The 12823-nt window shown below is 37.6% G+C and overlaps 1 protein-coding gene across 2 annotated transcripts; it reads left to right on the forward strand.

The window, feature by feature from the left end:
- The first annotated feature begins 299 nt into the window (after positions 1 to 299).
- LOC139939177 (protein spinster homolog 1-like) lies at positions 300 to 12814 on the forward strand. Of its 2 annotated transcripts, none has more exons than XM_071934952.1 (12): positions 300 to 346; positions 1832 to 2125; positions 2897 to 3105; positions 3603 to 3754; positions 4451 to 4517; positions 5066 to 5205; positions 5626 to 5748; positions 6625 to 6820; positions 7948 to 8013; positions 8949 to 9047; positions 9508 to 9685; positions 10312 to 12814. In XM_071934952.1, exons 2-12 carry the CDS (start codon positions 1891 to 1893, stop codon positions 10389 to 10391), a joined length of 1545 nt encoding a protein of 514 aa, XP_071791053.1. In that variant the 5' UTR covers positions 300 to 346; positions 1832 to 1890; the 3' UTR covers positions 10392 to 12814. The 2 variants fall into 2 exon arrangements, with proteins under 2 accessions (XP_071791053.1, XP_071791052.1); XM_071934951.1 differs by lacking the exon at positions 300 to 346 and adding an exon at positions 364 to 548.
- The last annotated feature ends 9 nt before the right edge of the window (positions 12815 to 12823 follow it).

Genomic DNA, 12823 nt, shown 5'->3' on the forward strand with positions numbered 1-12823 from the left:
ACATGACACCAGGATACATGACTTTGTTTTCAACCGAAGATTAGAAACAATTATTTGAGTATCACATGCAAGAAAATAAAGTTTAACTGTATTGTATTGTATTGTGTTGTATTAAATTAAAAAAGAACTACGGTTTGGATTAAACAAAAATTACAAATACAGTTTGTGTAAATTCGGATAAATTTTGTAAATAAGGACTTGTCCTTTAAAGCTCACAGATCGAACGGTAGTCTGTTTTATCGCCATTGGTTGCCATACCTAAATTGTTTTGGGTACCAGACGTATGTGTTGCGTGCGTTGTAAAATAAAAATCCCTCACCCTATGTATCACGTGCATGGTCAGAAGGTTAGAAGGTTTATCAAATGTTTATCAAATGTTTTTATTTACATACACCGCTCCGAAAAAAGATTGATCAGTCATCAGGTTGAAAGTGAAGGCTTTACTTGATTTTGCTGTCACTGTACATGTACATGTTGTGTAGTGCACTTTGATTGTTGAGCTGTATTGAATGAAGAACTGTACGATTACGAGGAGTGAAAATACTTCGGTAAGTCGTAAGTCTACTCTATTTTTATGGAAAGAATTGTCCCCAAAAAAGTCGTCAGTGTGTGCTGAGTCTGACAACATTGGGGACGCCCCGCCGGACTAATAATAATAAGCAAGGATGTGATATTGTTTACTCAGGCCGGAAATTGGTGGCGAGGTCGTAAAATTTTTCCAATAATAGTAATACTGCTGTTATTTGAGTGATACTCCTACTAATATTAATAACTAAAGTTTTAGAAGTAGGATTTACCGTGTTTTTTTTTCATTTTGTACAATTAAATTATTATAATATTATTATTTTAAAAAAATGGCTTAGCTTAGCTATAATTTAAGATTATAAATAATACTTTTTAATAGTATTTTAGTAAATGTTTTTAAATTAAATAATGTTCATTGTCAGAGGCAAAACAACAAAGGGTTACTCCTACTTTGTTGTATATTTTAATAAATATTGTTTCTATATTTTATAATTGTTTTGTTAATAATAATATTGTTCCTATTTTATTTAGGAAAATCGGCACATCCAACAACTTTATCAAAGTATTTCAATGTATGTTTAGCTTTACTTATAATTATATCGACAGCGCGTAATAATACATCAGGCATACGTCACCTGGAAGTTAAGAGATAAATAGTTGTTTGATAAGATTGTAATAATAGTATTTTGCCTCTAACTAACAACACTTAACACTAGCTTTACAATGAAATGTAAGACAAACTGACAACAAGGAAGTGGTGCTTAGAAGATTTCAATGGAACAACCACACTTGCCGAACAGAATAAATATTTAGACCAAACAAGGTGTTACACACACAGCACAAGGGAAAAGGAAATGAAAACACGTGTTTTGTAAAAACCCATGGGAAATTCCAGTTTTATGACAATTGTATTTGTATTGTAGACTTCATCTTTCTGTAGTGATTGCCATTTTGTACACACAGTTGTAGTACAACTGTATAACACAATGGAATCAGAAGAGGCCCAACAATACAAATAGTTTAAATGATTTTCTTTTCCTTCATTAAATGCAAACATGCAGAGCTGGTCAAATGTCCCTTAATTAAAGGATTGGGGTACTTTTTGTAAAACACAAAACACAATGTCCACATTTGCAAACTTACACGGTTTAAAGATAATGATGGTAGAAAGCTTCCCTAAAAATATTACTGACTGAGGTGTACGTATTAGTGAGAAATGACTAAAACAAGTCATTATTTTTTTAAGCATGTAAAACCTATTTCAAAACCCAGTTTTAATGTAACTCTTTATTTTACGTCACGGCAGGTTGTGATTTTGTGCCATAACTCCACCATCACGTGGCTGGTGGTATCGTCTGAGTCAACATGCCCCTCAAGAAAGACGAAGAGACAGAGCCATTGTTAGAGCCTCTGTCTCAAACCCATGACCCAAACATGGTGTCAGCTCGATCGGTAATCCCGCATGAGATAGCTACTTCCACACAGCCGGGTACCAGCGACCAGCAGCCAATAGAAGCACCCGGGGCAAGAGCGTACGCCGCTACCATTATCCTCTTCTTGGTCAACCTTCTCAATTATGTGGATCGATTTACAATCGCTGGTTAGTCCTCAGAAAGTTTTTAACTTCCATTCTGCATTTCACAAAATTAAATATCTTTGATATAAGGACTTCTGAACTGGTGGCTACAGCTACAGCTACGGCTGTTGCTAAGGGGGTTGCTTAGGGTTTGCCATACTTCATTAAAGGAACACGTTGCCTTGGATCGGTCGAGTTGGTCTGTGAAAAGCGTTTGTAACCGTTTGTTATAAAATGCATGGTTAGAAAGATGTTGTAAAAGTAGAATACAATGATTCACACAAACATGCCTCAAAATTGCATTATATAATAACAATGCATTTACCACTTTTATGGTCCAGTAATCCATCCTTTCATACTGAACATCCTTTGTCCTCACCACTTTACTCTTATTGGTTCATACATATGCATGACATGTAGCCACGAATTGTTTCTGAAATAGAAACTTTGATTGGCTGTAATTTTCCCGCTTTTTTCTGGATCCTTCTCTTAATCCCTTTCCCCTCTTTTTTTCTATAAATGGATGTATGTATTTGTGTGTACTTGTTTATGCCTTTGAAGAAGGTCCGGTTTGGATCGAAAGCTAAGGCCATCTACCCGACTCATTATTTTACTCAATAGTATAAAGCCTATTTACAATAGTAAAGCCATTTTGTGTCGTCGTTAAGCTCTGAATAAGTTCAGGAGACCTCAGTTTCTAGACCCGTTTACATTTGCTAGAGGCATCCTTGTTGTTTCATTCAATCATAATATTTAACAAATAATAATATATATTCCCCATTGTTTCATCTGCAGCGAATCTCCAAGATATACAAAAGACCTACAACATAGCGGACAATAACAGTGCGGCTGGATTAGTACAGACGATTTTCATCGTTGGCTACATGGTGACATCACCAGTATTTGGTTACCTTGGCGACCGTTACCCCCGCAAAATCATCATGTCAGCGGGGATACTGTTTTGGGCGGCCATGACACTGAGTGGTTCGTTCATTCCAGCCGATGTGAGTTATCTGATATAGCTTACAATAATAATAGTAATAATAAAGTGGTTTCCTTCGTAGCGCTCGTATCAGTCACTCAGTCATTCAGTATTCCTGCCAGGTATTGTGAAGCTATGTTTTAGACATTAGAAGTACAAGACCAATTCTTTCACATAGCACCTTGTAATGGTGCTGTGGTGCAATATGCAGCCAATCGAACCAGGAACACCGGGGCGAACCCCTATTCTGGGTTCTTTTACATGTATGTGCATAACACAACCTTGACAACACAGGAGAAACAGGTTTACATCCCATCAGAAGGACGCAGCAATTATTGTTTAGGGACTCAAGGTTCTCGACTGGGACTTGAACCCACACTCTGCTGAACAGAAACACCTGAGGTTGAGGCCAGTGCTTTTATCCACTCAACCACGATCACGCCAGTTTGTAGTTCGTGTTCCATTCCTTTATTCAAAAATCCTTTATTCAAACGTGTGTCTTTGTTTTTATTCCCACAGCAATTTGGATGGTTTGTAGCGATACGCGGCCTAGTAGGAGTAGGGGAGGCAAGTTACTCGACCATTGCCTGCACCCTCATCGGCGATCTGTTCATCGGTAACCGACGCACTCAAATGTTGATGTTATTCTATTTTGCTATCCCTGTTGGAAGGTGAGTTTTCTTGTATTCATGAATTCATGTTGCGCAGTATTCAAGTATTCATGTTGCATTAAGTCATAGTTCTCATAGTTTTGTTTCGTATCATTAAAGACGCTTGATTGACTGTAAGCAATGTTTCTTGAGGCAGCCATCTCATGCGTCATTATGCCACAACAGCGGGATTTTGAGGTGCACATCTCATGCCTCACTTTGCCTCATGCCTCAGTTGTCGCAAGGCATGAGGCAAAGGCCTCATGCCTCATGCTCATGCCATTCTCAGGCCTAATGTACCTACGCTGGCAATACTGAGCATGTGCGCACATGCCCAGAGCCCCATAAAAGGACCGTGATGTCTGCTGCCGCCAACATCCCAAAAGTCTCACATTCCTACAGTGGCAATATGTGGCACTGATTTATTACACATACAGATGCAATGACAGCACAGTGTGGTGTGAGTTACTTCACCAATGTTTGTGTGCATAACATTTTACAGGATTTTTTTAGACATATAGGAGTATGCACCTATTGACCCCTTGCACCAGAAACAGAGCTGTGCTTTAGCCAAACTTTGATTCTTAGCATGGCAGGGCCTGTCGGGCTAAGTGTCTCTGCCGCACCGAATTCCAATTGAACAAATTGAATTAAATTATTTGAATTTGAAAGGGGCCTAAGAGTCTTCATTATGTGTGTGTGTGATTTTGTTCTCAGTGGCCTTGGTTATATTGCTGGAAAAGGAGTAGCAGACGCATTTAGTGATTGGAGATGGGCTCTTAGGGTGAGTATACATTAGTCAATAGAGAAGTGGTATTTGACATGTTTGAAGCTTTGCATGGTGTGGAAAATAAGAATTTTCTATAAATAGTAGACTTGCAGGTACAAAAATTTGTCTATCTCATTTGGGATGTGTATTTGAAAAGAGCCGTTGCGGTCTTGACGTTTTGAAAAGTATACTATGTTCGTCATCAGTATGTTCAGGAGAAAATGAGAAGAGTATATTTATTTATTATTTATTATTTTTATTATTTATTTGGCAAATCACATAAAAATACAAAAATACAAATAATTTATATGTAAAGGATAAAACTCTTAAAAACATTAAACAACTGATCGAAACGTTAAGACCACACCGGCTTTTTCCAGCACTCCTCCCAAATGAGATTTTACACATCGTTTTAATTGTTAACTCAGTTGATAGATGTTAAAATTACATCGGGATAATATTCTTCTTTTTTTTTTTATTATTCATAAACACTGATGTGTTTTCGCACTGTATACTCAGTTCTTAGATACTTTATGATGTTGTTTTTCCTGTTTCTGTTGAAGATCACACCAGGCCTTGGCGTTTGGAGTGTGATAGCAATTATGGTTATCATCAAGGAGCCAAGGAGAGGTCAAGCGGAGACTGGAAACCGTGTCATATCAAGCCAGAGTTACCTTGAAGATCTCAAGGCTCTCCTTAAAAAGTAAGTGTGACGTCAAAAAGGAGGGTTGACCAGGGCCCAGTTTCATGGCTCTGCGAAATTCTGCACTTGCCTTGAAAGCATAGAGTGCCAATTAACGTTGAGTGCGCACAAGCCAAAACCCCCTGCTATTCCGTGAAATAATTTATTTCTCAAACATTTGTTGATAACAATTTGAGATCTTGTGGTGAATAAAAGTTTTATTCACAGTCAACCTTCCTACTGCTTGACCATTCCAAATCGTCTCCTGTGGTTTTTCATAAGGGAATCAAAGTGCTTTGAAAAGGTTCTTGACAGTGATGTAAACACGCTGAGGCCCGACTACTTGATAATTTTATCTTTTCAATTATTTTTCTAGTAAAAAATACTGATAGTCTTTTACTCTTTCTAATTGGTATTTTTTGTTGTGGTTATTCTTTGCAGCAAGACCTACATGTGTACGACCCTAGGTTTTACATCCATAGCATGGGTGGTGGGTGCACTAGCACTGTGGATGGTCAAACTCATGGAGCTTGTTTATAAAATCAACGACAAGTCTAGTGGGAAGTAAGTACACAAGTAAGCTCCATATTTTCCAAGGTTTTTAAAAGGTTTTATTTTTCCAACGAGGGTACTGTGCACAATTTCCACAAGGGAATATAGATGCCAAGCTGGCAACAGTCAGTCTCTCTCGTAGAAACATCGGTCTTTGGGTAGGAATTACACAAATCAGTAAAGCAATACTAGATGATTCTAGTGATTGAGAAGTCCTGCAGTCTTCTCTTTTGTAAAAGGCACCTCAGATTTCAAGGAGCTACTTGGCTCTGTTGCCTTTTGAAGTATCCAGCCTGTATTTCACAACTAAATAACTTTAGGCTAGATTTGATTTATCCTACAACATTAGGATTCGAACTGCCTCTAGCTCCCGGGCAATCTCGGTGGTCTAGTTGGTAAGAAACCTGCTCTAGAATGGCAAAGGTCATGGGGTCGACTCCCACTAGTCGAAACGTTGAGACCAATTCAAGAACTCACTCTGTGAGTAGTGCAACCTAAAGTAGTAGTCACAGCCAATTTTCTGTACCTTCCGCCCGGGTAGTAGTTAAAAAGCGAACAGTTCTTTTCAGAACCAAGAAGTCTCCCGAACATTCGATAAATCTACTCCTTGTATTCAGCGCCTTGTATCCTTTGGCAATTTGGCACTTTATAGATACTGTTTTATTATTATATTATATATTACTCCGCGGTAGTAGAATAAAGAAAGACAGTTCTCTAAGAACAAACTCTACCTGGCAAGTAGATACAAACATGGTGTTACTGCAAACCAAATATACATTGATACCTCACCATGCAATGCCTCAAATCCTATATACATTGGTGTTGGGGTCAAACCAAAATAATAGTAGATTTTGTCTCTCTTTTTCATATTTTATCCGTGTTTTTCAGTGTAAGCTTCATCTTTGGTGCTCTGACGTGTGCGGCTGGCGTCTGTGGCGTGTCAATAGGGACAATGGGAGCGCAGTTTCTCAGGCGTTATAACTCGAAGGCGGACACTCTAGTATGTGCCTTGGGGAATCTACTATCTGCTCCGTTCCTCTACTTCGGTTTTATCTGTGCCCAAAATCATGTCACAGTTGCTTGGGTAAGCTGATTTAATTGATGGAAATCACAAATTTGTATTGAATTTTGAATCAAATTTTGTGCCATTTCGGACTTAAATTATGCCCTAGCTTCTGGGAATCTACTATCTACCATTCCCTCTTCGGTTTTATCTTCGCCAAAAATCAAATCACAGTTGCTTGTGTAAGCTGATTTAATTGATGGAAATCACAAATTTGTATTGAATTTGGAATCAAATTTTGTGCCATCTCGAACTTGAATGATGCACTTGACTTTGGTATTGGATTGAAAAGATTAAGTATTCACAGTTTCAAGCCTGGTTCATACTTCCTGCTAATGTGAATGTTTAGGTCACAGCTCTGTTTTCGCTGTGATTTAATTATTTCAGAAGAGTTGAGGACTGTGGAGAAGAGAAATGTAGAGAAATGTCGTACTGGGTTTAATCTTCCAATTATTATTAATGTTTTATTGTCACATGTAAAATAATTATAACTGTACAGTGAGATGCGTTTTGGTTTTGCGTGTCTAAAAATATGTTATATAAAAATACACACACAAAATTTACTGGGCAACATTCTGAATTATTCGTTGTGAATTTGTGATGTTAAAGATTGCATCGTATTAGATTTGCAGAAAGTATTAACCGTGCTTTATTACATGTGTAATAACATGGTTCATGGTGGAATACTGTTATCTTGTCCACAATCCAATGCTGAACTGATAAACTGACAATTAAACAAATGCTTGAACCTTTTTCCGAAGCTCAGGTTAGGGTCGTCAAACCTTGCCTCAACTATTTTTCTGGTCATCTTCTCTTCAAATGTATCTTCAGGCCTATGAGTCACAGTGCTAGTCTTTTATTTATTTATTACTTTATTTTTTATTTGAATTCTTCAGACAAAAAAAAACAATCAATAAAGCAAGCACAGGCCGTCCAGGGAAGGGCAAAAGTCAAACAACTGTCATCAAAAAAGATGTGCCCTCCCAGACCTAGCTCATAAAAAATACACATTTATATACTATACATTAAACATTCTAAAATTGCAGTACAAACTTTATGAGGGTCCTTTGGTTTCATTACAAGAAAACATTGAATATAGTTGAAGATTGCGCGTAAATCTTATATTTTTCTCCCCAATTTATCAACAGGTCTGTGTCTTCTTTGGTGAGACGTGCTTGTTCCTCAACTGGGCACTTGTACCAGACATTTTAATGGTAAATAATATGATATAAATTGTTCTTCTCTTGCGCTTTTTTCTGACTGCCTCTCTCTTTTTCACTTCTTTCTACTTTACTACTTCAAGGGAGGGCACCATTTGTAATTTCTCCTAAAATTAACTACCATTAAAATTTACTTGGTTAAGACCACTGGAGAGCTGTTGATACTATAAAAAATCATTAGAAACAACACTTTTTAAAGTATTGTAATTTTGGAGAAGCTGATAATTTTTCACCCAAACATTTGAAACTGAGAAAGGTTTCAGTCTTTCTCAGTAATCCCAAAGCAAAGCACACCTCTATGCAACAAAACTTCTTTCATAATTTTTTTGCAAATTCGATAACCAATTGAGCAACGGAAGTCGTTCCCTTGACAAAAGCACAGAGTACACTGCTTCCGTAAGCGCAAGTTCTTTGCTATATGTGAGCGGAGCCATGAAATTGGGCCCAGGTCTTTGACAATTATCAAAAGTATACCCTGCCTTTAAAGGCACTGGACACTATTAATAATTGCTCAAAATAGTTGTTAGCATAACAACTTACTTGGTATAACAAGCAATGGAGAACTGTTGGTAGTATAAAACATTGTGAGAAATGGCTCCCTCTAAAGTAACGTAGTTTTCGAGAAAGAAATAATTTTCTACAAGCTTATTGGATTTGATTTTGAGACCTCCGAATTAGATTTTGAGGTCTCGAAATCAAGCATCTGAAAGCACACAACTTCGTGTGACAAGAATGTTTTTTCTTCTATAAGATAATATTATCTCACAACTTAGAGGACCAATTGAGTTCGAATTTTTACAGGTTTGTTATTTTGTGCATATGTTGAGATACACCAAGTGAGAAGACTGGTCTTTGACAAGTAACAAAGGTGTCCAGTGTCCTTTAGGAATCAAGACAGGGTATAATGCCATGTATATGATTGATTGCAGTATGTATTGATACCAGTGCGTCGGTCAACTGGTAATGGGATGCAGATGCTGTCTAGTCATCTACTGGGAGATGCACTGAGCCCACTCATCATAGGAGCTGTGAGTATTTAAAACTTAATTTACAGAAGAAGTCATTCAGAATAGTCAACATTTTAAATAAAAAAAATTCCCTCAGAAATACACCAAGACATGGGGCAACAGAGGCCATAGATTGGGCACCAAGACATGTGGCAACAGAGACCATGGTAATTTCAGAACTGCCATGTTAATGTTGTGTTGCCATTGTTGAACATTTATTTCAATCAACAATCAGGTGTAGACCGATGTCATATCGGTAGGTTGCCCTCACCTGAGGTAAAAAAGCAGCCGTTCATTGGCCAAACCTGTGCGCCGCGCATACAAATGTTTGCATTTTGATTGTTTTGTCATCGTTTTACCTCTAAGACAGCGGTTGGATGGCGTCAATGCATAAAGTCTATTGATTGAAAATCATTTGTTTGTGTTACTGACAGATTTTTTTGTTTACACATACTGTTTTATTTTATTTTTTTGCCAAAAGGTCTCGGATAAGATCCGGGGTGGTATGGCGAACCCTGACACCGACATGTCTCATTTTACGAGTCTTTCTTATTCCGTCTTGATCACTACCTTCATCTCAGTCATCGGTGGCGGATTCTTCCTGGCGTCGAGTCTTTTTGTCGAAGAAGACAAACAGAAGATGCAGGATACACTGAAATGTAAGCGTTAAGGATTTACTCGTGGGGAGTGCTTCATTGAAATAGATTCAATAGAGGCTGCCCCACCTCCAGTCCATTTCAATAAAAAAACAGATATTGAAAGTTTTTTTAAATTTTATATATACCTTTTCTAGACCAAATTTTTGGCCATGACATGAATTCCTACTCATTTGAATGAAGAATATGTAGTATAATTTACTTGTAGAAGTTTCAGCTTCGTTTGTCGTCAAGTTTTTAAGAGAAAAAAATATAAAATCATCAAGCAATGTTTTCATCAGGAGATTCGCGTAAATCCATTGTACATGTACATGCCAAAATAGTTATTTTTGTGAAATTGTTTTACTCATTTCTCAAAAACTACAGCACCTCAGCAAGTAATATTTCAAGGTCAACTTTCTACCATTATTATCTTTTAGTTTAAGACTGTGGCTGTATTATGTTGTGCATCGTACAGTCGTGGAAAAAGTACCCCAAAAGTACGCAAGGCTCGTGGATATGACCAAAACTACCCCCCCCCCAAAAAAAAACCCTAATGAAAAATGACAGGCAAAGCTGCTGCATGCTGAGCAGATCCATGAACCATGGTCAGGTAACCATTACTTTCTGTTCATTTTTTATTTCCGCAGTTTACCAAGAAGTTGAAGAGAATCCTGACGTTATTCAACCCACCGGTCAACGACACCACAATCCAGACGTGATTATATGATAGATTCTTCCAAAAAACTTGCTCAAAACAAAGAACCAAAGTTGGGAAACACAGGGGCACTATTGATTATTACCCAAAAAAGACCTGTGAAAGTCAGGTTCTTCCAAAAATCTCGCTCAAAACAAAGAACCAAAGTTGTGAATTTGTCTAAAGACCAGTATCTGCACTCTGTGTGTCACCCAAAATATACACGAAAATCTTGCTCAAAAGAAAGAACCAAAGATGGGATTGCCCAGGCACAACATTGATAATTGTCTAAAGACCAGTATCTGCACTCTGTGTGACCCCAAAATATACATACATGAATTAAAAGATATGATTATATTACGGGTTCTTCCAAAAATCTTGCTCAAAACAAAGAACCAAAGTTGGGAAACACACCGACAACATTGATAATTGTCGAAGACAAGTATCTGCTCTCTGTGTGACCCAAAATGTACATGAAATAAAAAACGTGATTATATGACGGGTTCTTCCAAAAATTTTGCTCAAAACACAGAACCAGAGTTGGGAAACAGACAAAGATTCATTATTTTCTAAAGACCAGTATCTACACTCTGTATGACCCAAATATGAAATAACAAATCTGTGAAAGTCTGGGCCCGTGGCCTGACGTTTCGATCCTAGCAGAGTCTTTCTCCAAAGCCATTGACAAACATCAGGCTGTTTACTACTTTTTTGCATTGAAACCCATTGTTCCTTTTGGTAAAAATTTGTTTTTACTGGTTTCTTAAAAAAAATAGCATTTCAGGGGAAAACAATTCTTCAATGAAAGTTTTCCACCTTGGCAATTTTTAATGTGGAAACATATATTTCAGGATTGTATCAAAGTTTTGTACGCTTAAAATTAAATATTTTGTTATAAATAGCTTTGTCATAAAAATGATTTGAAATGCATATATTTTGTTTAAATATATACACTGCCTGTATTAATGGCACTCGAAAATTGGTTCTTATTCAACCGTTAGCTTTTCAAAGCGCATGTAAAATTTACTTCATCACAAAGACTGTGATGTAAAATCTTGCCTAGCAAAATTGGTTCACCAGTCACAAGTAATGAGAGCTTGTCATGACTTGTTCCCCTGTAAATTGTTACATTATAGCAATTAAATTTGTTAAGCGAATTATTCTGCGTATTAGAAACGAATGAAACTGTACCCACTTTTATGTTGACTTGCCTAAGGGTTCTTATGTGAGTGCAGCTGGCTTTACCGAACTCGCCAGGCACCAGCTACATGTATGCATGAACTCCATAAAAAGTACAATGGGGTCGATGCAGTTTTGCAACCCCATACATGTACAACGAATTCCACGTATGCACGTGTACAAGATGGCAGCAGACTTACAAAGTAAATTTCCATTGTTTACGTAGTTCAGAGCATGTGCACTTTACCGAGAAAATTGGATTTACCTGGTAATGTCTGCTGCCATCCTAGCATCCCAAAGGTCCCCAATTACAGTACTGTCACATAGCACATTGGGACTGGCAGGGATCATGGGCCGAGCAAGGCTCTGCTTCTCAGTTGTTCACTGTGAAACCTTTTGCAGAAAAATAGCGCTATTGTTTTTGGACAAGGCTAACTTTCATGGTTTCGATGGTGCTGCTAGCCCTAGTATTTTGCATTTACTAATTATGGCCCAATTTATGCAGTTCCTGGTATTCGAAAATGATCTGTATCTGGTCACTGGGTCGATTATTTTATTCTTTTTAAACCATCTCAGCTCCTTCTGGACTCAACAGCATGTGCTGCCAAGTGTGTAGATCCCAAGCTTAATCAATCACAAGAACCATCTCTTTATGCCCTCACATGGATTTACTTAAAATTGAACTTGGCTTCCACGCAAGGCCCAATTTCATGGCTCTGCTTACCGCCGAATTCCGCGCTTACAATCACGATTCCCCGCTTACCTGCAAGCGCCGAATTTCTGTGCTAGCCTTGTAAGTGTAGAATGCCTAGTAACGTGGAGTAAGCACGCGCAGAAGCCAAAATTTGCAGCTAACGCGTGAAATACGCTAGACGTAAGCACAGAATTCCCTGCTTCTGTAAGCGCCGATTCTGTGCCTACGGTAAGCAGAGCCATGAAACTGGGCCCTGATCTTTTGGTCCAACATGTCTAAACATACAGGTTTCTCTGCTTATGGATTAATCCACCTAATTGGGCTGCTTAAGAAAAGATGCATGTTTACAAAAATAAAGATAAGTTGTAAATAAAATTCTCACACCATTTTTGTACATTTAAATGTATTAGTATGAAGTGATGGACTATTAAAATTGTGTCATAGACATCAAAATGCACTATGCAGTGAAAACCTTGTATTTTTCTCTTCAATATTGATGTTGCTATTTGCTTTAAAATTTAGAACCCAAGTGTTATGAAAAATGCTCCAGTTGTATTATGAAAAATACTTTGGCTGGTTTTATGAGAAAATG

This window comes from Asterias amurensis, chromosome 6 (genome assembly GCF_032118995.1).
Source record: "Asterias amurensis chromosome 6, ASM3211899v1".
NCBI lineage: Eukaryota > Metazoa > Echinodermata > Asteroidea > Forcipulatida > Asteriidae > Asterias > Asterias amurensis.